The 20806-nt window shown below is 51.8% G+C and overlaps 1 protein-coding gene across 8 annotated transcripts in view; it reads right to left on the reverse strand.

Annotated features, from left to right (window-relative positions):
* Positions 1-2056: 2056 nt before the first annotated feature.
* OTOF (otoferlin) overlaps positions 2057-20806 on the reverse strand; it is a 68388-nt gene continuing 49638 nt past the window's right edge. For 4 of the 8 annotated variants that reach the window (XM_072331501.1, XM_072331497.1, XM_072331495.1 and 1 more), the window contains 27 exons: positions 20494-20584; positions 19829-19945; positions 19125-19277; positions 18474-18663; positions 17991-18115; positions 17424-17558; positions 16740-16901; positions 15579-15698; positions 15061-15222; positions 14608-14770; positions 13814-13944; positions 13193-13222; positions 12451-12594; positions 11993-12059; positions 10684-10838; positions 10100-10234; positions 9537-9674; positions 8873-9000; positions 8161-8331; positions 7451-7611; positions 6618-6760; positions 6205-6293; positions 5232-5330; positions 4251-4492; positions 3711-3889; positions 3451-3551; positions 2057-3005 (listed from right to left, as the gene is read on the reverse strand). In XM_072331501.1, coding sequence (XP_072187602.1) covers positions 2825-3005; positions 3451-3551; positions 3711-3889; positions 4251-4492; positions 5232-5330; positions 6205-6293; positions 6618-6760; positions 7451-7611; positions 8161-8331; positions 8873-9000; positions 9537-9674; positions 10100-10234; positions 10684-10838; positions 11993-12059; positions 12451-12594; positions 13193-13222; positions 13814-13944; positions 14608-14770; positions 15061-15222; positions 15579-15698; positions 16740-16901; positions 17424-17558; positions 17991-18115; positions 18474-18663; positions 19125-19277; positions 19829-19945; positions 20494-20584 — 3712 coding nt within the window. In that variant the 3' untranslated portion in view covers positions 2057-2824. The remainder of the gene's footprint in view (positions 3006-3450; positions 3552-3710; positions 3890-4250; positions 4493-5231; positions 5331-6204; positions 6294-6617; positions 6761-7450; positions 7612-8160; positions 8332-8872; positions 9001-9536; positions 9675-10099; positions 10235-10683; positions 10839-11992; positions 12060-12450; positions 12595-13192; positions 13223-13813; positions 13945-14607; positions 14771-15060; positions 15223-15578; positions 15699-16739; positions 16902-17423; positions 17559-17990; positions 18116-18473; positions 18664-19124; positions 19278-19828; positions 19946-20493; positions 20585-20806) is intronic. The other 4 variants (XM_072331502.1, XM_072331496.1, XM_072331500.1 and 1 more) reach the window with 3 other exon arrangements.

Here is a 20806-nt window from a genome sequence, read left to right on the forward strand (position 1 = left end):
CGGCTGAACATGAGCCCACAGTGTGCCCGGGTGGCCAAGAGGGCCAACGGCATCCTGGTGTGTATCAAGAATGGCCAGCAGGACTAAGGAAGTCGTCCTGCCCCTGTACTCAGCATTGGTGAGGCCTCACCTCGAGTACTGTGTCCAGTTTTGGGCACCTCAGCACAAGAAAGATATGGAGGTACTGGAGCAGGTCCAGAGAAGGGCAACGAGGCTCGTGAAGGGCTTGGAGAATCAGCCCTACGAGGAGAGACTAAGGAAGCTGGGGCTGTTTAGTCTAGAGAAAAGGAGGCTGAGGGGAGACCTTATTGCCGTCTGCCAGTACCTGAAAGGTTCTTACAGTGAGAGTGGGGCAGGTCTCTTCTCACTAGTGACAAGTGACAGGACGAGGGGAAATGGCCTCAAGTTGCGCCAGGGCAAGTTTACATTGGATATTAGGAAGAACTTCTTTACAGAAAGGGTGGTTAGGTACTGGAATGGGCTCCCCAAGGAGGTGGTTGAATCACCATCCCTGGATGTGTTTAAGAGCCGTTTGGATGTGGTACTCAGGGATATGATTTAGCAGAGGTTTTTTTAGAGATGGGCTACTGGTTAGGCTGCGGTTGAACTTGATCTTCAAGGTCTTTTCCAACCTGGGTAATTCTATGATACTATGATTCTATTGGATGTGGCGGGCAATGTTATCGTGGAGGACAAGCAGAAGGCTGAGGGTTGGGTATAGCTCAGCCCTGGGCAGCCGTTGTGAATCACAGCGATGTCACCATCACGTCACAGTCACGGCCCTGGTTTAGTGGGCTTCTGGATGCTCCAGTCTCTGCCTGCATGGCACAGTAAGCAGCTGAGGAGGGTGGCAGTTGAGCTGGGACAAGGAAAAGCGAGGTGGGTAGGAGTGGGTGCCCTGTGTTGCTCCAGCCTTCTGTCCCCTTGAGGTTTGTCAGCCTCCCCAGAGCTCCTTGCAATGCTGGGTGTGCAGGTTGATGCAGCCGAATGGACTGGGATGGGCATGGGGAGCACAGCTTGGGAAGCCAGTGCTGGGATCTATGCAACTGAGAATCTGTTACTCTGGGAGTGGTGGGGTGAGCATAAGAGGAGCCTTGTTGTTAACTGCGTGTTGTGTTTTGGATGGGTCAGATCAAGAGGACTGCCACTGAGCCTGGACCCCTAAAACTCCATGAAGATGTTCTGGCTCCTGGTCAAATTCTTCCTCCTTGTTCAGCTGCAAAATGTCATGAAGATACTGGGCTTCCACATCTTTGTGAGACTGCTCTGCTCATTGGCTCTGATACTTGCCCTGTCCTTGCAAAGGGTGAAGCTGCAGGTAAGGAAGGAGCCCACTCCCCAGCCTTCCCACCCTCCTCCAGCATTGGGGGCCCTCCTTGGATCTTTTGGGCACTTGCAGCCTGGGCTGGAGGGATCCCACTGGAAGGGAGTTGTGCCCCACTAAGCCTTCCTGTGTGCACACAGAACAACGCTGTGAGAAGGGGCACAAGGAGATGCACAACCCAGAGGGAAAGTGTGCAGAGGCATGCGAGGGCGTCGGTGAGGGCTGCAGAAAATCAAGAGAGGTGTGTGTTATATAGGGTGGAACTGCTATCAAGGGGCCAGGCTTGATCCAAGTGTTGTCCAGGAGATGCCCACTGCCCTGTGCTCACACCCACCACAGCCCCTTTGCCCAGAGCCCCCATGTTGGAGTCCCTGACCACTGGGCTCCTCACTATTCCCAGTAGACTGGCCTTCCTGCCCTGAGGATTCCAGCTCAAAGGGATCCAAAGGGAGCCCTAAGATCCCTCCCCCCTTCTTTTCTCTCTCTTAGATCGAGACAGCAGATTCTGGTCTATTATCTGCCCCGTGGCTGCAGGTTGCATGTGGTGGGTAGAAGAGACTGCATCCTATGTAGGCAGTAGTAGCCCCTCTCAACATTGCCAGCCCAGTAGTCACGAGGGCTGAGACACATCCATTTTGAGGAGTGTTGAGCTGACATATAGAGACAAGAATGGCTGTAAGGAGCAGTCCAGTGGTGAGCCCAGACTTACTTGACAGAATAAAAGACAAATATCCTAAAAACATCTCCGAGTGTTTCTTAGGTACTGAATGAGGGTCTTACACACTTGAAGCTGAGCACGGTGGGTCATCAACAGCTGAATATTACAGAGTACTTAGACGAGAGCCCTTCCCTCCCTCCTTCCCCACTCGACAGAGTCAGAAATGCCCCCAAAACTCTTGATGAGTGCAAACCCGCCAGAGAGAAGGCTGGAGGGAGCTCACACTGTGCCAGAAGATGCAGCTCCCCATGAGCCTCAGGGCTGTCCAGCCAGGTAAGTGGCCCTGGAAAGATGTTGGTGCTGCTGGATGCTTCCCTGGCTCTGCTAGTACCCCAGGGAGGACAGAGCAGGGTCAGCCCCTTGCAGAGCCCCCCTATTTCTTTCTTAGTATCCCCTCAGGAGCATTTGAGGAACATTCCAATGATGCCAGCACCTGGGCTCCAGCTCAGCTCTTGCACTCCTCACCTCTGCAGCAGGGTGCTGAGCTCCATAGGGGATGCCAACCGCTGCCCCAGAGGGCAAAGGGTCCCAAGACCCCATCGTGGGTGTTCTGCAGGGGCTGGCTGGGCACTGCTGCCAGCCCAGGGGAATGATAGCCAGCCTTGAGGAGCCTCCAGCCTCATTTCTGTGTGAGTGAAGACAGGAATGCACAGCTAAATGCAGAAGAGGAGGCCCAGCAGGAGTGAAATATGTCCTGAGGCTGCCGAGAGGCTGTGGGAGGAGAAGAGCATGGGGCTGGGGCAGGCGGTGGTTCTGAGCTGGAGGTTGGATGCTCCCGTGCTTCATGCCCCCAGAAGCTTCTTGACCATGTAGCCTGGCATGCTGTAGAGGAAGAGGGCCACCATGATGAGGAGCAGCAGGGCCAGCACGATTTTGATAATGAGCCACTTGTAGCGGGTGCAGATGAGGTATTTGATGGACTTGAGAGGGTTGAGGAACCAGATGAAAGACGTGTCTGGACGGCTGCCGAGGAAGCAAACACCCATCGTGAACATCACAGTCATGGAGAGGGCAGGTAGCACAGCTAGAGGAGCACAGGGTGGAAAGGGAGACCAGGGGTCCATCCCTGGGTGACCTTTGTAAGGGGAATTAGTAGGATATGTGCCGGACAGAGCAAGGGCAGGGATGTGGGGGAGCCAGGGGGAGCTCGTGTCCCGTTGGTCAGGACCAGAGAGGAGGAGGAGGAGGTGGGAGGCCAGAAAAAGCAAATGAAGCTCAGTGGAAAGGCAGCCAGGCAGTGAATAGTGGGCAGTGGTGGGGAACCAAAGGAGAAGGACGTGCCCGTGATTCCCATCCCTGTGGTGTGACCCTTCTTCACCTCCCCATGCATGGCTCCCTCCCTGAGCACGACCCAACAGCATCTCATAGGAGTCCAGGCATCTGCTGGGGAGATGGGTTTTCTACTTACTTGGGTTTCTCCAGTGGGTCGGGCTCATTGCGAGCCAGCCCAGCGGGTGATTTCTCTGCCTCCTCTGCAGTCAGGAGGTGCAGTTCAGCCTCGACTTTCCCCTGAAGGGAGAGAAGGGTGCTGTGCCCCAGGCTATGCTCCCTGCCTGGCCCCCAGCCATGGTGACAGGGGAGCCTAAGGGAGCAGAGAGGAATATGGGGGTGGTCTGCAATGGCTGTAGTTCCCAGTGTGGAAAATCACGCCCTCCTCCCCATCCTTACGGTGACCTCCAGCTCGTCATTCTCATCCCTGGCCACAAATGGCCACCAGCCCTTCACTCTCTTTTGCTTGAAGATTGAGACCATGGGCAGCTCTGCCTCGTTTGTCACCATCTCCAGACTGCACTGCTTGGATGTCTTGGCTCCCCGGGGAAAGCGGTTCAAGTCCAACTCGATGGCCCCTGGCAGGAGACAAGGAAGCACAGATGTTGGCTGTGCAAATCCTTGGCTGGAGGTAGGACTGGCCATCATCTCTTTCCCTGGAAGACTATTCTGAACTGCTTTGGGAACTAAAAAGCTGACATCTGCTTTCAGAAGCAGCCTTTGAAAGAGCAGCAGAGAAGATAAGGGCTCTGGTCCCATATACAGACAACATATCCAAAGGGATCCGTAGGATGCAGTGGGTTTGAGGACCAGGGCTACTCTTCAGAGCTCTGTTCCTGTCTGGGTGTTGCCTCACCCACACCATCCCCTGCTCCTCCAGCCCCTGATGGAACCCTGCTGGTTGTCCCGCTGCCCCAGCTCAACAGACCCCTCCCTTACCAAGGAAATCATCGGCTGAGAAGTGGTCAGCATCCCAGACCTGCAGGGTGAGGCGAGCTGGGATCTTGTACTCAGTCTCATCCCAGGAGAACATGGATTCTTTCTTGGAGATGACGATCTTCTCCTCCGCCATCAGGTAGTCAAAGGGGAAGATGTAACGCCAGTTGAAGTTGCCTTCACCAGTGAGTGAGTGGTAATGGACATCTGTGTCTTGCTTGTCCTCCTGCTGACCCTTCAGCCACCTGCAGAGCCCAGAGGGGTAGAACTCTCCAGAAGGGAGGAGAGGGCATGGGGCCATCCTGCATGCGCAGCCAGGATGCCTTCAGGCCAGCAAGGCATGGACAGACTGGAAGGACCTAAGAGCCTTAAGTGATGAGCTGGGGCTGCTTGAGTCATTCTGTGTTTCTGTGAATCACTGCAGGAGCCCCAGAGGAGGGACACAGAGGGAATAGTGGGGTTTGAGTGCAAGAAATTCAAGCTGGCTGTTGGGAATATTTCTCCAGGAAGGAGGATGTTGGAGGTGGAGAGGAACAAGGAGCATTGCATGGGGATCTGGAGCAGAGCATGCTGGAAGGGTGTCCTTGTCCCACACAGTTGGAGTGGACGAGCCCAGAGGTGGCTATAGAGTTCTTCTCACTCCACTACAGGGTAGTCTGAGCTCCACCAACTTCAGGTGTTGGTGCAGAGGCAGCTCAGTCTGTATTTGTTGCTGTGGATTCCCTATATCAGGGTGCATCTATTTGAACCCATCAGGAAGATTTAGGGTCTGATGCAGGCTCTGCTTTAGGGTGGGGTGGACTCTGCTGACTAAATCTCTGGTGACAGGACCTGAGGTACCCAGCTTGGCGAGGCACCACATCACTGGAGAGTGTTGGTGCTATCTATCTTGTACCTCCATCTACCCCCAAACCTACCCATCATTCCCCATAGCACCAGCACAGCCCAGGGCTGAGGCAGAGGAAGTGACCACGCAGTACCTACCCCCTGACAAAAATGTCACTGGATTTCTCGCCAGTGAAGTAGTCGTCGTCCTCCAGGATGACCTCGTCTGTGTTCCATACTATCACTCTGAGCTCATATCTGGCAGGAAAAAGGGAGACAAGGAGGTGAAGTGTTGGGGAGGGGGCAGGAGGAAGGGAACAAGGGGGATGAGAGACTGGTTTCAGGCATGGAGAGCACAGGGATCTGCTCACAGGGACCTTATCCAAAGAAAGGAACCAGAGATGGGCAAGAAGTGGGATCAACCCAGGAGGGGTCATTGAAGCAGCAAGGGAAGCTTTACCTTCCTCTCCCCTAAGCTTCTGCACAACCCAGGACAGAGGATCTAAGGAAGAGCGTGGCTTGGTAGCTGGGTAGATTTATCACTAAAACATTCTGTGTCAGCTCTTCCAGACTCAGCAGGGCCATGACAGAATCCCAGTCCCCAGGATGCTTAGGGCTGGAGATCCCTTCCTGCCCAGAGTAGGTTGCCCAACACCACAGCCAGGGACTGTGTGAGATCCCCAGGGAGAAACCCCCACAGTTCTCTGTTCCCTGTGTCAGGGCTCCAGCACCAGGTTACATGGCTGTCCTGGGCTGCCAGGTAAACCTCTGCTTTTCCTCTGCTGGTGTCTGGACATTGCCCTTGTGAATTTCCTGCAGCCTCAGTCTTGAGATCCCAGCTGCAGCCCACTGGAATCCAGAGAAATTCTCCCTATCCGAGACTTTGTCTGCGGTGAATGCGAATGCAAGAGACTCCCAGTGGGATCCCTAGTGCTGCCCCACACCCCTGGGGTAGGAAAAGGGCATGATCCAGTAGAGTAAGGCAGGGCTAGGAAGGAGGGCTAGAAAGAATGCAGAGGGATGAAATGTGTCTTCAGCTGGGCTGTGGAGAAACACAAGTAGTGGAAAGAAGCAGGACTGTTCCCCCAGCCATGGTTTTTCCCAGTGGTCATTTGATTGGGACATTCCTTACTTTTTTGGTTTCCTTGGGGAAATATCAATGGCAGGGCCAGGTGCTGGCATATCCATAGGGAACATGTCCACCCACATCTCCAGGCGACCCTGCAAGGTTGGAGAGGTGCAGTCAGCTCCCCGGCCCCTCCTTGCTCCTCATAACCCACGGCGTTCCCCTTAACTCCTCCTGCCCTTCAGCATCAGTCTGGCCATGCCAGATGTAGGGTACAGTCTGGCCAGGAGTCCGTGCCCACCCTCATGGCATGGTGTGGTGCTGAGATGCATGGGCATAGGGGAGTCAAAGACTTAGGGGTATGAAAAGTATGCAGCCTCAAGAGGTAGAGGCACTAAAGATTCTGTCTACTGGAGTTAACAGGCAAGTGCTTAGGGCTGTTGATGCCCACATGCTGCTCTCTGGGGGGCCTGGAGGACCTGCTCAATGCCCGGCTTGTCAGGGTTCAGCAGTGGGCGCGTCTCCACGTGCTCAGGGACCAGCTTGCAGCCTGCCCGTGGGACATCCTCCCAGTGGCGCAGCACTGTCAGGGCCAAGTGTTCATCTGTCTGCTTCTTCTGACCTGCATGGGCAAAGGAGCTTGGAGATCTAGATGGAAAGACACCAAGGAGAGCAAACAACCCTCTTCCTCTGCTCAAAAAGGACCCCAGATTTTCCTGGCACCAGCACACACACACACACACACTCTTCTTGGATTCCTCTTCCAGCTTCTCCCTGCTCCAATGGAGCCTGCCAGTGACTCCTCTCCATCCACTAGCGTCCATTTGAGCCAACACTTCCTAACTCTTCTCTTTCTCCTGTAACCTTAACCATTTGCAGGAGGTCCAGATCCCCTACGAGTCTGCTTTTATCCAGGCTGAACAAACTCCATATCTTTCGACCACATTCTCCTCCTGCGCACACCTCATGGCCTGCTTTCATCTTTCTTAAGAACGTGAATGCACTGGGACACAACCTTTGAGGATTCAGTTATATCAAGGACATGGAGCTTCCTGTCCATAAAAGGCAGCTTTGGTGATCTCGTGCTATGGACACCCATGAGCAATTCTAACAGCACCCCTCTGGCTTGGGTGGTCTACAAGACACTGTCCAGCTGGCAACAAAGTGAAGGGTCAGTGTAAGGTGGTAGATGGGGAAGGACTGCAACATTGCCTTAGGGTGTTGGGGCCACTAGACCTGTCTCCAACCCTGGATGATAAGGAGACACCCAGACCCCCACTCCCCTCCAATCTTCATCCCATGGGGCAGGTACCGTTTTCATCCTCAATCTCTGTGGGACCAGTGTACACCCTGTTGGCAACTTTCACTCTTCCTCCTGGCCCAAAGTGTGGCCCGTCCACCTTGCCCTCTTTGCACAGCTTGGACAGGATCTGTGAGGGCTTCATGGGGTCACGCCAGATGTTATACCCATGTCTGCAAACAGGAGGATAAGGTCAGTGAAGTAGTAGCAAAGAGAAAGAAGGTATGGTGTTTCCCTCTGCAAGCCAAGTATCTGCTGGTGCCAGGAAGGACTCAGCACTCACAGGGTAAAGATCTGGGACTCCAAATGTGAAGCCTCAGAGCAGACGGGTCCCACTGCATCCCTGCTCTATACTTTGCTAACATCTTTCTGCCCCAGTCCCTTTACTCCATGCTGACTTAGACCTGAAATCTCCAGTGCACCCTTCTTGGCCTCTGATGCTTTGCTCCTTTGATCCTGCTGCTATTACAGCCCTAGTCTCATTCTTCTATTGAGCTGTACCACTGCCCCTCAACCCCTTCCTCCCAGCCCTGGATTCCTGATCAGGAGCCACTCTGCTGTTGCACTCCTGTTCAGGCCCTAACACCCCTGTTAAGAGAAGAAGTACAGCACAGACATCCCCATCAGAAGGCAATGAAAGAGGGAGATTCCTGCAGGAGATCTGGGCTTGGCGTGGAAGATGAGACAGGCAGGAGACTGGGCAGGGAAAGCTTTGTTCGTACATGGAGTATGTCTGTGACACCCCACACGTAGCTCGGTGCTTGCTGTAGTAGCGGTTCTCCAGGTCAATCTTGGTCTCCCCAATGAGGTCATCTGTCCCCACCAAGTCCCAGTCGTACACCGCCACTGTCAGCATGGACTCCATGGGGAAGGTGGCCTCGATGTCAAAGGACCTAGGCCAGGGGAAAACAGATGAAGAGAAAGAGGAGTTGGAACAGCTGAATGCTGCTCAAGATCATGGGCAAGTTGGGTCTGCTCCAGTGTACAGTCTGTGTTTAATTTGCTTTTGTCACTACAGTGTGTTCAACATATGCATTGTAGCTATATCTTTACATGAGCTGTTTTGGATTCAGCAGCCCTAGAAAGGAGGTAGCACGTGATGACTGCTTGACTTGGTTGACTCAACAGCCCTGAAACTAAGTCTGTGTGTCACTGTGGAACCAGGCAATACTCTCACAGTTCAGGCCTCCTAAAACAGATACTTTGTCATTATCAGATGTGGATATCTCCTAAACTATGTTGACCACACTGCTGCTAAAGGAGAGATGGACTTAAATGAGCATGCCTACACACTTGCAAGGAAGGTTCTGTCTGATGAGTCCCAACCTCTGAACACAAAGCAGCTGAGGGGTGACTAGGGTGCAGGTCCAAGGGGTGATAAGCTTAGCTAGCCCCTTCTGGGTGTGAACAGGCAATAGAGCTTGGGCGACTCACTTTCCGAAGACAGGGTTCAGCTGCTTGGAGATGTAGTTTTCCTTGTCTTTGATGTCTGTCTTCCCCAGCTTGATGGCAATATAAGGGTCAGCTTTCCCATTGATGTCAGCTGGGTGAAGGTCTGTGGCCTGAAGAGGAGAAGTGTTAAATCAGCCTCATCCATGCTGGTGAACAATTCAGGTCCTGATTCCTGAGATCAGGCCAAAGCCACATGGCAAAGCTCTTTTGTCCCCTAAGCAGAGTCACTTGGCTTAAGCTGATGAGAAGTCCTGCTGCATGTAAACCCCTGTCTCCACTTGGGGAGAAGTTGGGTTGGCTCAGCCAGGCATAGTTGGCTGTGTCCCTTCAGAAATATGTTAATAGAGCCTTGTTTGCTGCCTCTAAAGAGAGACCCAGAGGTAAACTTGACTAGTAGGTCAAGAAGACTTCCTCCTCCAGCTGTTGTTCTCTCCACTGACTACATTGGGGTCCAGGGCTTGTGGGGATCCCTCCAGCTCCCACTGTGCTCTGCACTAACGCATCATGGGGATGTAAGGAACCAGCACCAGTTCAGACCCTGACAGCTAAAACCCAGTGTCCCCACAGACTTGGGTCTAGCTCTGGTGTGTGCACTGTGGGAGGAAGCGCAGGATCATATGTTGCCACACCATGCTGTTATACTCACCCTCACAATATAGACTCGGACCAGCACGTTGATGGGGTCGTTGCTGGGAATCCCCTGGAACATGCCAAAGGTGGGGTCATATCCTGCCTCCTTGGTGATATCATCAGGGAGAGGCACTTTGTAGACACACATGGAACCCTGGTGGGAGGGATTGCACAACCTGATTAGAGCCCAGCTGCCCAGGGTGAGAAGGCCCATCTCAGACCAGCCTTCGTAGGGCTCAGCCTTCTCTCTAGCCATGTGCTGTAAACTTCTCCTAGTGAGAAATGGTTCACAGAGAAAACCAAGGGCAAGACTCATTTCCACAGCAGTCTTTGAAGAGGAGAAGCCTTCTGTAAGGACTCTCAAGCATCTGTTTGCCTACAGACCATTCTCTCTGTAGATGCACTACCTGAAGCCTGGAACTATCCACAGAGGCTTTCCATCTCTGCAAGGTTTTGTGGTTGGGTCAGTGCAATTTGATTACTATTGCATCCAGTCCCTTCCTATTAAAGCACATTAAGCACAGAAGCCTGTAGGCAAGGGCTGTCCCTGTCCTGGGCCAACTCAGCCACCAAACTCACTTTGAACCTTCCCACTATCCGCTCTTCTTCTGTTGCATTGTCATCATTGTCCCCAATCTTCCCACGGAGCAGGTTGAAGGTGTGCAGCCAGTCCTCAAAGTTATCAAACTCTGCTTCCAGCTCTTTGTTGAAGACCTGGAAGACAGAAAGGAGGGGAATCAGGTTAAAAAACCAAACCAAACCAAACCAAACCAAACCAAACCAAACCAAACCAAACCAAACCAAAAAGCACTGAGGAAAAGATATGGTGACTGCCCAATGCAGCTAAGGTGGAACAAAGCTCCCAGTGCCAAATTCCCTATGAAGGGAAGGGATCTTTGGTTTGGACCTTGCTATAAGTGCCTCCTCAAACTGATTGTTTATGAGGGGGATGCTCAGCTGAATGGATGAGAGCAGCTGTTCCCAAACTGTGGAAAACCCAGGTTCTGAGCCCCCAGATTTGCAGGCTACATCAATCCTAGTAAACACCATAAAGCAGAGCCCATCCCTGCTAAGTCCTGGTTGGTCTGGCAATGGCTGGAAAGCCCTCCCCTCTAGCTAGAGCCAAGCTTCAGGGCCTTCTCCTTTTTAGCTGACACACACACCTTCAGTTCATCAATCTTCTGCTTGTTCTTCTTCTCAGGGAGCTCAGGGGCTGACTGCTGCTTCTTCTTCTTGTCATCTTTGGGTGCCTTGGACTTCTCCTTGTTCTTTGCCTGGCCCTTGAAGCCTTTCATGGGAGAGTCATCAAGTTTGATTTCTGGGTCCAAAGGGAAGCAGGAGGGAAGGAGGAGATGGAAATGGAGGTGAGGAAGGGTGGGGAAGACAGGGAAGGGAGGCTTGATCAGGGTCTTTAAAATGGGAGGATCATGAAAGCTGACAACTGTGACTGCCTGCTGCTCCCATTCCAGCCCTGGAGTTCAAGCCCTTCAAGTCTTTCCTTGCTCTCTGGCCATCACTGCCTTTATCACAGCATTTCCAGGAGCCCAGTGGCCTCTGTGCAAGGAGCTTCCAGAACGTAAATTATTTAGATGAGTGAGAGCACTAGGTTCTAGCTATTCTCCATAGCAGTAATAAGACCTGATCCTACCAACACCATCTCCTTTTCTTCCTCCCACTGAAGACTTTTCCTGTCAAGTGCAGCCTGGAGAAGAAAAGACCAGCCTAGGTATTGCAAAAGGTGACAGTGCTTGATGCTCAGCACCAAGGCACAGGCTGCTGCCTTTACAGAGGGTGATGCCCATGGCCAGCTGGGTCTCTATTCAGAGCAGCCACCAGCTGGTGGCACCAGTTACACAAGGAAAGGCTGTTGGAAAGTAGTCTAAGCTGAGCAACGTTGTGCTCTTCTCCCACCCATCTATGGTCCTCATCCCTCACTGCCTCAATCTGCCAGCTTTCATGATTGCTGGGCAGTGCAGATGAGGACAGACAAAAAACAACAAGGACATAGTGTGGAAGAGAAATGAAGGAAGGAATGGGAGTGCCAAGGGGAAGTGGGTTCTGCTCAGAAGACAGAACTAGAAGGAAGTGGGACACAAGACATCCCCCAGCATCCCTGCCATGACAGCAAACCCATGAAGGAGCTGCTCCGAGCTTGGCAAGACTTCATCTTTCTTATGATATGAAGGCTGGCCTTCATAATAGAACCAGGCTCTGTTTTTCTCTCAGCTAATAAACTTTGCATTGCCTAAGCGATACAACGACCTGTTGCCATATGAATGTGGGACATACGAAAAGGATGGGTGGAAGTCGTCATGGAAACCTGTCCCAGCCCTGCTGATGGGACTGGCAAGGAGTCAAGGCTGAAGATGGACGAGGTCACCCTTGTGGCCATATGCATGGTCCAGCAGGGTGCTCAAGTCCTGATCCTCCCCTCTGCAGCTCCACTCCCTCTTTCACCTGCAAGCTGCTTACCCTCTGCAATCTCCATTTCTTCCTTCTCCTCTGCTTCTGCTGCAGCCGCTTCCTGCTGCCGGAGTTGCTGGGGGAGAAATGAAGCAAGCAGGGAGTGGGTGACTGTGTCAAGGGTTCTGTGCTTGCTGGAAATGCCTGACTCAGGGTCACGGCTTTTTTCCTATCCAAGCAGCAAGCTAAGGTCTGGCCACCAAAGGTGCTTGGTGCAGACTTGAGCAGTGATGCTGTTACCAGGTGTGTTTGCCTGCATATCCAACACCATGTGCATAACAAGTGCATCCAAAGAAGCTGAATCCTGCTCAGTTCTGCCAAGTGAAAGCTTCACCAACAGGCAAGCAAGGAAAGCACCACAGCCCTGAGCTTTTGGAAACAGCTGGAGAGAGCTCAGGCCTTGCCTGCAGGAGGCAATGGTGTTCTATTCCAGCCTACATACCCCTGCTCCTTTGTTCAGCACCCACCTCTTTCATAGTCTCAATTGAAGCAAAATACTTGGACCACCAGTCCAGCATGCTCTCGTCTGGCTCCTCCTCTTCTATCTCTCCTCCTCCTTCTCCTCCTCCTCCTTTCTTCTTCTTTTTCTTTTTCTCCTTCTCTTCTTCAGACTGCGGGGAACAAGGGTGGCAAAGGCAGAGAAGAGGATTCAGGTGAAAATCAAACATATCTTGTAGCGGAAAGGTTGTGGAGGAGGTGCCCTCCTGGCTGCATGGACTCATTAGCACTTTCCCCCTTTTAAAGACAGAGACATGGGCACTGAGCAGCAAGACACTGTGCCAGCATCCTGAGACATCTCTTCCTGTCTGTCTTCCATTTCATTCATACATTTCTCATGCTACAGCATTGCATGTAGCAGCGATCCTCCCTCTGCCCTGTATCCTCCTGGAGGCACCACAAACCCCTCTGGGTTCTGGTACCTGGTTGTGGTAACAATAACCAGCACCTCCTTCCTAGGGAGCTGTCTGCCCTGCTCCTCCTGGCACAGCAGTGCTGAGAAGTGCTGGTCCAAAACTGCTTCCCAGTTTGTGCGGACCAGGCCAGAGTTCCTTAACGGGCAACTCTGCTCCATCTCTGACCTGGGACAAAATGGCACTAGTCCCCACCTATTTTAGGGATGTTGAGGGTGCATGGTCCACTGAAAGCTGCGCAGAAGGGTTGGATGGAGTGTAGAGGTTGGGAGCAGGGATCAGTAGAGCCATCACTTACCACATCCACCTTCACCACTGCATCAGAGTTCTGCCACCCAGGGTAGAAGGGAACAGAGAAGAAGAGCAGGTTAGCAGTGCGGCCTCACCTGAGTGTACACACACACAGGCATACACGTGCCACAGCAAGCTGGAGAAGTCAGAGACCATTCCCCATCGTGTAAGAAACCAAAAGCTTTGCACAGAGCCCTGGCTGGGAAAGCTCTGTGTACATGGAAGATGCTGCTGTGACACACCAAACCCATCTCTGTCTTGGGGTCAACTTTCTTGGGTTCCAAGGAGAACCACCATTCCATGCAACTCTCTGCTCTCTTTGAGCTTTTCTTGCCTAGCAAGGGAGGTCCTCATTCCCATTTGACTCTTTTTGAAGGAAAACATGAAGCTGTCTTATTTGCTTAGCCCAGAATAGTCCTCCTCTGGACAGCAAGAAACAGTTGAGTCTAGCCAGAACAGAAAGTGGTTGATCTGTAGGAGTGGTACTGACTCAAGACCCTTCAACTCCAACAGCCCAGCCCCGTAATTGCACAGGATAGAACAGCCTTCCTTTGGGTGGAATCCCTCAGAGATGGGCAGTTCAGTGAAGAACGCAGTGCTAGCATAGCTCTGACACACTGATACTCACAGCTTCCAGCTTCACCATGGTCTCCATCTTCTTGATAGGAACCTCAGGTTCCATGTTGACAATGATCTCCCCTGTGGGGCGAGAGCGAGGGGCACCATTGGCCATTGCCAGATAGCCTTTGAGCTGTTTAGCTGGACAGAAGACAGAGAAAGAGAGAACAAGAGAGAAGGAGAGTGTAGAAAAGAAACTGAGAGCTCAGGTAAGATGTTGCAATATTCATGCAGGAGTGATGTAAGGTCACCTTGCTCAGAGGAGAGGGGCAGATGATGAGAAAGTCTTGTTTTTAACATCTGCCCCAGCTTCTAGAGAAGAGATATAGAAAGGGATTGCCCTGAAAATATCAGCACATAGAGATGCAAGTTGAGGTCCACATAGCAGCAGCAGCAGCAGCAGAGAGCATAGCAAATTCATCTTGAGTCTTGGGGAAGATTTGGTGTGTGGAGTCATAAAGATATAGAGATAATAGAACCACAGAATGGTATGAATTGAAAGAAACCTTTAAAGGCCAGCCAGTCCCACTCTCCTTCAATGAACAGGGACACCCACAGCTCCATCAGATGCTCAGAGCCCCATCCAGCCTGACCTTGGGTGTCTTCAGGGACGGGGCACCACCACCTCTCTGGCCAACCTGTGCCTGTGCCTTACTGCCCTTATTGTAGACATTAAGAGTTGAAGCAGTCTCTCTCATCTTACAACAGGAACCAACCCATCTCCTCTTTGTCCATGCTCCTCAGTTATCTGCAGTGCCCCACAGACACCCCACAAGCTGTGTCCCCATGGCCCAAGGCTGGTACCTGTCATATTCCAGTGCTGGGCTTTCTTATCTGGTGGGCGGTAGATGAACTTTCGGAGGGAGCTGACAGTATGGGAGCCCACCAAGGTGTAGCGCCCAAAAGCCCGGCAGTCCACCACTCGGATGTTCAGAGGTGGATGGAGAAGCTCATTCTCTGGGAGGTCCTGGGATGCAAAGGTGTGCCAGTTAACAAGGGATGGATGTGGGTTGGGGGGCGTTGATGTGGGTGGTTGGAGAGACCAGCAGGGACTAAAGTATGGATAAGAGAGGAAGAGGTGTGGAACAGCTCAGCAAAGCAGGCCTTGGGAGCACTCAGAGAAAGGCCACCACAAACTGGGATGGAGATCAAGTCCTTTGTTGCTGCTGAATCTTGAAGCGAGGGGCTAGGAACCATCGTTTAGGGTTTCAGAAAGTCTGGGACAGCTGAGGGCCCTTGGGGAAGAGAAGCACTCACCACTTCAAACCATTTGACCAAAGTGCTGAAGTTTGGGTTTTTCTTGTAATTCTGGATGAGGGCTGACTGGACCCCCTTCCCAGCACACTCAATATCCACACGGGGCCGGTCCACCTGGGCCAGGTTCACTCTCTTCAGGTCCCTGAGTCCCCAAAACAAGATCTAGGACAGGAGAAGAAAGTGTGAGTGTGAGAAGGACTGCCTATGGATGGAGTCCAGCTGGGGCCAAAGGAGTTGTTATAAAAGAGCTGTACAAAGGAGCAGGGAAACAAATGCCGTTGCCTGGGGACTGGTGGACCCCTGAGCATTCCTCTTCTTCTCCGCATGGTGTGGTGTTGCAGCACAGTCTGACACCCCACATAATCCAACCCACAGCTGATCTAGAATATCCCAAGATCTCTGCTACTCTCAGCACTTCCTTTTCTGCTCTGGGACCTCACTGAGCACAAAAATATTGTGAGATGCACACAGCCCACCTCTCTGCTGAACATTAAGATCTGGCACTCCAGTGCTATTACCTCCACTCGGTATTTACTCAGCACCGGACGAATCCCCAGTGGCACCGGCAGGATGGGACCTCGGTCTATGTCTGTGGGGCCATCAATTGGGGGCAGGTCTGACTTGCCCCCAGAGCCAATCTGGAAGAAACACAGTGTGGATTAGAATCATTGTGTTGTGGAATCATATAACATTTGGGGTTCAAAGGGATCCTGAAACAACATTCAGTTCAACCCCCTGACCTTGGACAGGGACACCTTTCACAAGAGAAGATTGCTCAACCCAGCTTTGAAAACTTATAATAATGGAACAGTCACATCTTCTCTGGGAAGCTCCAAGAAGGGATGAAAATGAAATGGATGTGCAGTAAGCTTGCTTGCGCCCTCCGGCTGTATTTTGATTACAGAGAAGAGCCCAGAACACTTGTGGCATAACACACCAGGCAGAAGGAATGGGTCATGGCAAGGTGTGAAAGGGGAAGCTGGGAAAGCAGAAGACTTGGACAAGTCTTTGAGCAAGGTTCTTGGACAGGGAAATAGGAAAAGCACCTTGATGGTAGAACTCTAGGCTCAACAGCAATCTGCAAGGCTGCCCTGATCTTGCCATTGTCACAAGGCATCTGAGGATATGGCAGGCAGACATGCAAAATAAAGTCCTCCTTGAAGTGAGACCCGGGATGGAGGGAGCATGTAGCTCTGAAATGTTCAAACAGGCATCTTGAAGAGCACCAAGATGCCTGCTGATGTCTTGCAGTGATGCTGTAGAGAATTTGGGCTAACATAACACTTCAGTAGGGTGTCCTGCCCAGAAGGAACCTGGGACTTGCTGTACATCATCTTGATCAGCATAACTGCACAGGAGCTCTTGCTGGCACAGGAGCTGTGCTAATCTCTTCTAGATTTTCAAGGATGTACAAAATACACATGCTTTGCACAACCATGGATTAATTCCCACTCTCTTACAACCTCCCCAGCACATCCTTCCTTTCCTTTCCCTTCCCTTCCCTTCCCTTCCCTTCCCTTCCCTTCCCTTCCCTTCCCTTCCCTTCCCTTCCCTTCCCTTCCCTTCCCTTCCCTTCCCTTCCCTTCCCTTCCCTTCCCTTCCCTTCCCTTCCCTTCCCTTCCCTTCCCTTCCCTTCCCTTCCCTTCCCTTCCCTTCCCTCGGTCTGTGCTGGCTGGCACCTGGAGCAGCTCAAAGGCAGCCAGAAGGTCTCCTGCTGTAGAATTGCCCCGGTAGATCTGGTAGTATTCCAGCTGTGGGGGGAAGCGTGGTGGGCAGTACTGCTCATCTGACATTTTCACCACCGGTTTGGCAAAGGTGCGGCCCATGAAGTCGGCTTTGCCCTAGAAAGGGGGAAAGAGTACTTGAATTTGCCGGCCCAGCTTTCCTCATTGCATTTTTGAGATATGAAAGATCAGTGCCAGCTTTGGTTTCCCATCTGAAGGCACTTTCTAAGTCATAAACATCTTCAAGGTGAAGGAAATGGCCTAGGCCTGGAACAGCAAGGAGACCATGACTGAGCAGCTACTTAAAGGGGAAAGACTAAGGTAATGTCTCCTCAATTACCACATCACAAAAATTCCTTCTTCACTCTCCAAAAATGAGATATAATTTAGTTTTGTCTAAGAGATGAGTAGCAGTGGCTCCTAGTTCATGCCCTTGGAAATGCTGGGGTACCTTCTTCCAAGGTTCAGGAGAAAACATGCTTCTTGCACTCTCATGGAATCATTTGGGTTGGAAAAGACTGCTAAGGTCATCAAGTCCAACCATCAACCCATCATCACCATGCCTACTGCACTGTCTTCCTGGCCTTTGAACATAGCATCAAACTTAGAGACATATTTCTCTGCCAGTATTCATCTTACCACTGTGTCCTGATCGTAGATCTCAATGACAATTATAGGAGGGTCATCCCGCATCTCATGGGCTTCTCCATACAGTTCCACGTTGTCAAAAACCAGCAGCTGGTCCCAGGTTGGGCACAGGGTCTCATTGAGAACCTAGAAGAATGGAAGATGGACTTACAGCTTTAGCCCAGGGTTGAGACTCTACAGAAGGGCAGCAGGCTGGATGTTGATTTCAGTTTCCCTGTTCCAAAGGTGGCCATGGGAATAGGCTTCCAGCATGCTCCTATTCCTCCTAGCCAGGCAGGTCAAATTGCAGCCATAGGGATGCAGAGGGTCAGTGTGCAGGTGAATGGGGGTGCTTTCTGAAGGTGCTGCTGGGGAAGGGGATTCCAACAGGGCCCCTTCCTCATTGGAAACAGCCAAGCTCCATTGCCATGGCTGCTTTCCCACACCGTATTAACCTCATCCATGATTCACTAGCAGTCATGAGACTTGTGGTGTGGGAGCAGGATGTAGAGCTGATGGGAAAAGTGTCACACCAACCCCAGAAACCTCCAGCTCTCCAGGTCAGGAGATGGTGTTTACCTCGGTGCACTGGCTCTGCGAGGTGAAGAAGACTCGTGCAAAGGGGTCTGAAAGGCCACTACTGTCAGCAGCAAATAAACTCCTGGCCTGGTACATGTGGGCTCGCAGCTGGAAAACTTGCTTCTCTGCAACAGAGAATGGAAGTGAGACATGTTGGTACACAGCACCGGAGCCCAGCTGTGGGGCTCAGCCTGGAGAGCATGAGCTCAGCAGTCTGCTTCTGCTCAGCATCAGCACTAATGAAGGAAATACATTCAAAACATGAGTCCTGGATGGATAAGAACTTCAACATCCTGTTGGCATGCAGAATGACAACTAAGAACAGGGCAGCAGGGAAGAGGGCACACAATTCCCACAACCCAGCTTGCATGGGAGCAGACTGGGACAACTGGAAGATCCTCATCCCAAGTGGTGTCCAGGCAGGCTCCCTCCTGCCCTCTCCATGTCCTATCCCCAGACCTACCAAGGGTGGGAAGCTCTTACTGGTGTAAAGAAGGCTGATGGGAGGGAAGGATGGCAGGTTTTGGCCTCTGGTGGTCTTCTTCTCCTCGAAGCCACAAGGCAAGCCACTCAGGAAGTCTTTACGCTGCTTGTTGAGGCCCAGCCACAAGTAAATCTCCATCTTAGCCTGAACTGTCCATCCGGCAGGTCCAAAACCCCTCTTCCCAGGCAGCTGGGCATAAAGAACAGAGAAGTTTACAGGTTGACAGGGGAGGCCTTGGGGAAGGACAGATCACCTCACACCACACTTCACTGCAGTACACTGCTTGCACCCCTACCACTTAAATACAAGGACCCCGTCCTCATTTCTTCCAGATCATGTCCACTACTCTGTCTCATGCATTATCTTCTTCCTACAACACTGACTTCCTCTTTGCAAGCCAGATTTCCCTTTTCTAGCTGGACCAAACATCATTCCCTCTTCCACACATTTCTGACCTGTTGAACTGGATAACATCCTTCCTAGTAGCAAGTTTCTATCACTGCCAGTAGTGGATCTTTCATGCCTCCTATTCAAGCACCAGCAAAATTGGACCCCCAGTTCTCTCATCTCCATCTCCCATTATCCTGGTCTGTCTCTTCTCTATCCGCCTCCTCTTGGCTGCAGTTCCCCCTGGGAAGACAGGCACACACCTTGAGGAAGACAGTCTTCACTTTGGCACAGTCCTTGCCCATTTCTTCATCCACAATGGAGTAGAGGATATCCTTGGAAGGGACGCGGGCATAGGCAATGCGCTTGTTATTGCTCATCATCCAGATGAAGATGTCAGGGATGGTGTGCTGGGGCTGTGAACAAAACCAAAGAGACCTGTCAGGCCTTCGGCTCTTTTGGAACCACTGAGGCACTGGCAGAGCTGCAGAGCTTTGTAGAGCGAATTCAGCAGATCCCACAGCAGATGGATGCTTCTAGTGCCATATTATGGCCATTGGAATGATTTTGAGCCTTCCACTGCAGAACCTTGTCTGCTTAAAGCAAAGCTGCTGAGACTGAAGCTCAGCAGGGTGAAGCTGGATTTATGTTTGTTTTAATCAAAATAATAACTCAGGGGTTTCGAAGACTAAAGATTTATCTTTCCTCATTACTCCATGACCATGAGGGCAGAGACCATATCTCAGTTCCCTACTATGAAAAAGAAGCTGAGAAGAAGAGTTTTAGCGCTGACCCATTCCACCCCAGCAGTGCTCCATGGGGACAGTGTGTAGACTTGGGGAGGCTCCTTGGACAAGGCCTACGCCATGTGAACCTCTTGCACCTACAAGGATTGCAGAGAGCACTCCTGTTGGGCCCTGGCTGCTGTGTCAGTGCACAGTTGCTCTCTCCATGCAGGGGAACGCACCTCATCAGCCAAGAAACGGAGTTTCTGCAGGAAGTTCTGCACCTGCTTCAGCTTGTCTTTCATGGTGTTCTTCTTCACCTGTGACCGCAGAGTTGTGGCTTGCTGGCCCATGTTCTCCTGCAGTGAAAGGGGAGTCCAAGATGGTTCAGAATAGGGGCCATGAAGGCTCTCACAAATTAAATACATGATTTTGTAGTGTGCAGTTGTCTATGGAAGCTGGTGTCCTTGGCTGTGTCAGCTGGATAAGCATCTGCTCTTGGTATGTCTCTTTTGCATGGCTAATGCCTTTGCAAGGAGCTGGGCTACCAGCCCCAAATATCTATGCCAGCTCTACTGCTGGAGCAGCTGTGCTCTGCAGGGTTCCCCCCAAAATCCTCCTTTCCAGTTTCCTCAGCTGTCTGACACCAGTCAGGCTCTTTGCCAGTATTCCTGGATTCCTTCCCAAGGCAAAGCAAAGCATGGTGGAAGGGAAGCAGTCATGTATCCCCAAGTGCCACCTGGGATTCATGCAAGACCCAAGAGCTCTTGGGATCCTTTATTCAGCAGGTTTACCCCAAACCCTCAATGCATGGAGACTGGAAACCAGCATGTCTGTAGAGCAAATTCCCCATTGCTTTATCAAGATCAGAACTAGTCCCAGGTGTTTCCAGCTGAATTGTACTCACCAGCTCTCGCATACAGGACTTGAGCCTCTCCCGGTCCAACCTTGTGCGGGAAGAGTGGTGCTGGTCCTTGTCAGCCAGTGTCACAAAGCGCCTGTGGGAAGGGAATCATGAGAATCTTTGGTCCCTATGCAATCATTTCCAGGAGGCTTTTTGGCTCCCCCTGTGGTGTTGTACATGGAGAGTAGGTGCCATTCAGGTACCAGTACACAGAGGCCACAGAATTGAGGCTCCCGTTGCTGTTTTGGGATTGTTGGTGTGCAGACATATGCACCATTCCAAGTCAAAAGGCAACCCATATTGGTGTTGTGCCAAC

The sequence above is a fragment of the Excalfactoria chinensis genome, chromosome 3, assembly GCF_039878825.1.
Source record: "Excalfactoria chinensis isolate bCotChi1 chromosome 3, bCotChi1.hap2, whole genome shotgun sequence".
In the NCBI taxonomy this organism is placed as follows: domain Eukaryota; kingdom Metazoa; phylum Chordata; class Aves; order Galliformes; family Phasianidae; genus Excalfactoria; species Excalfactoria chinensis.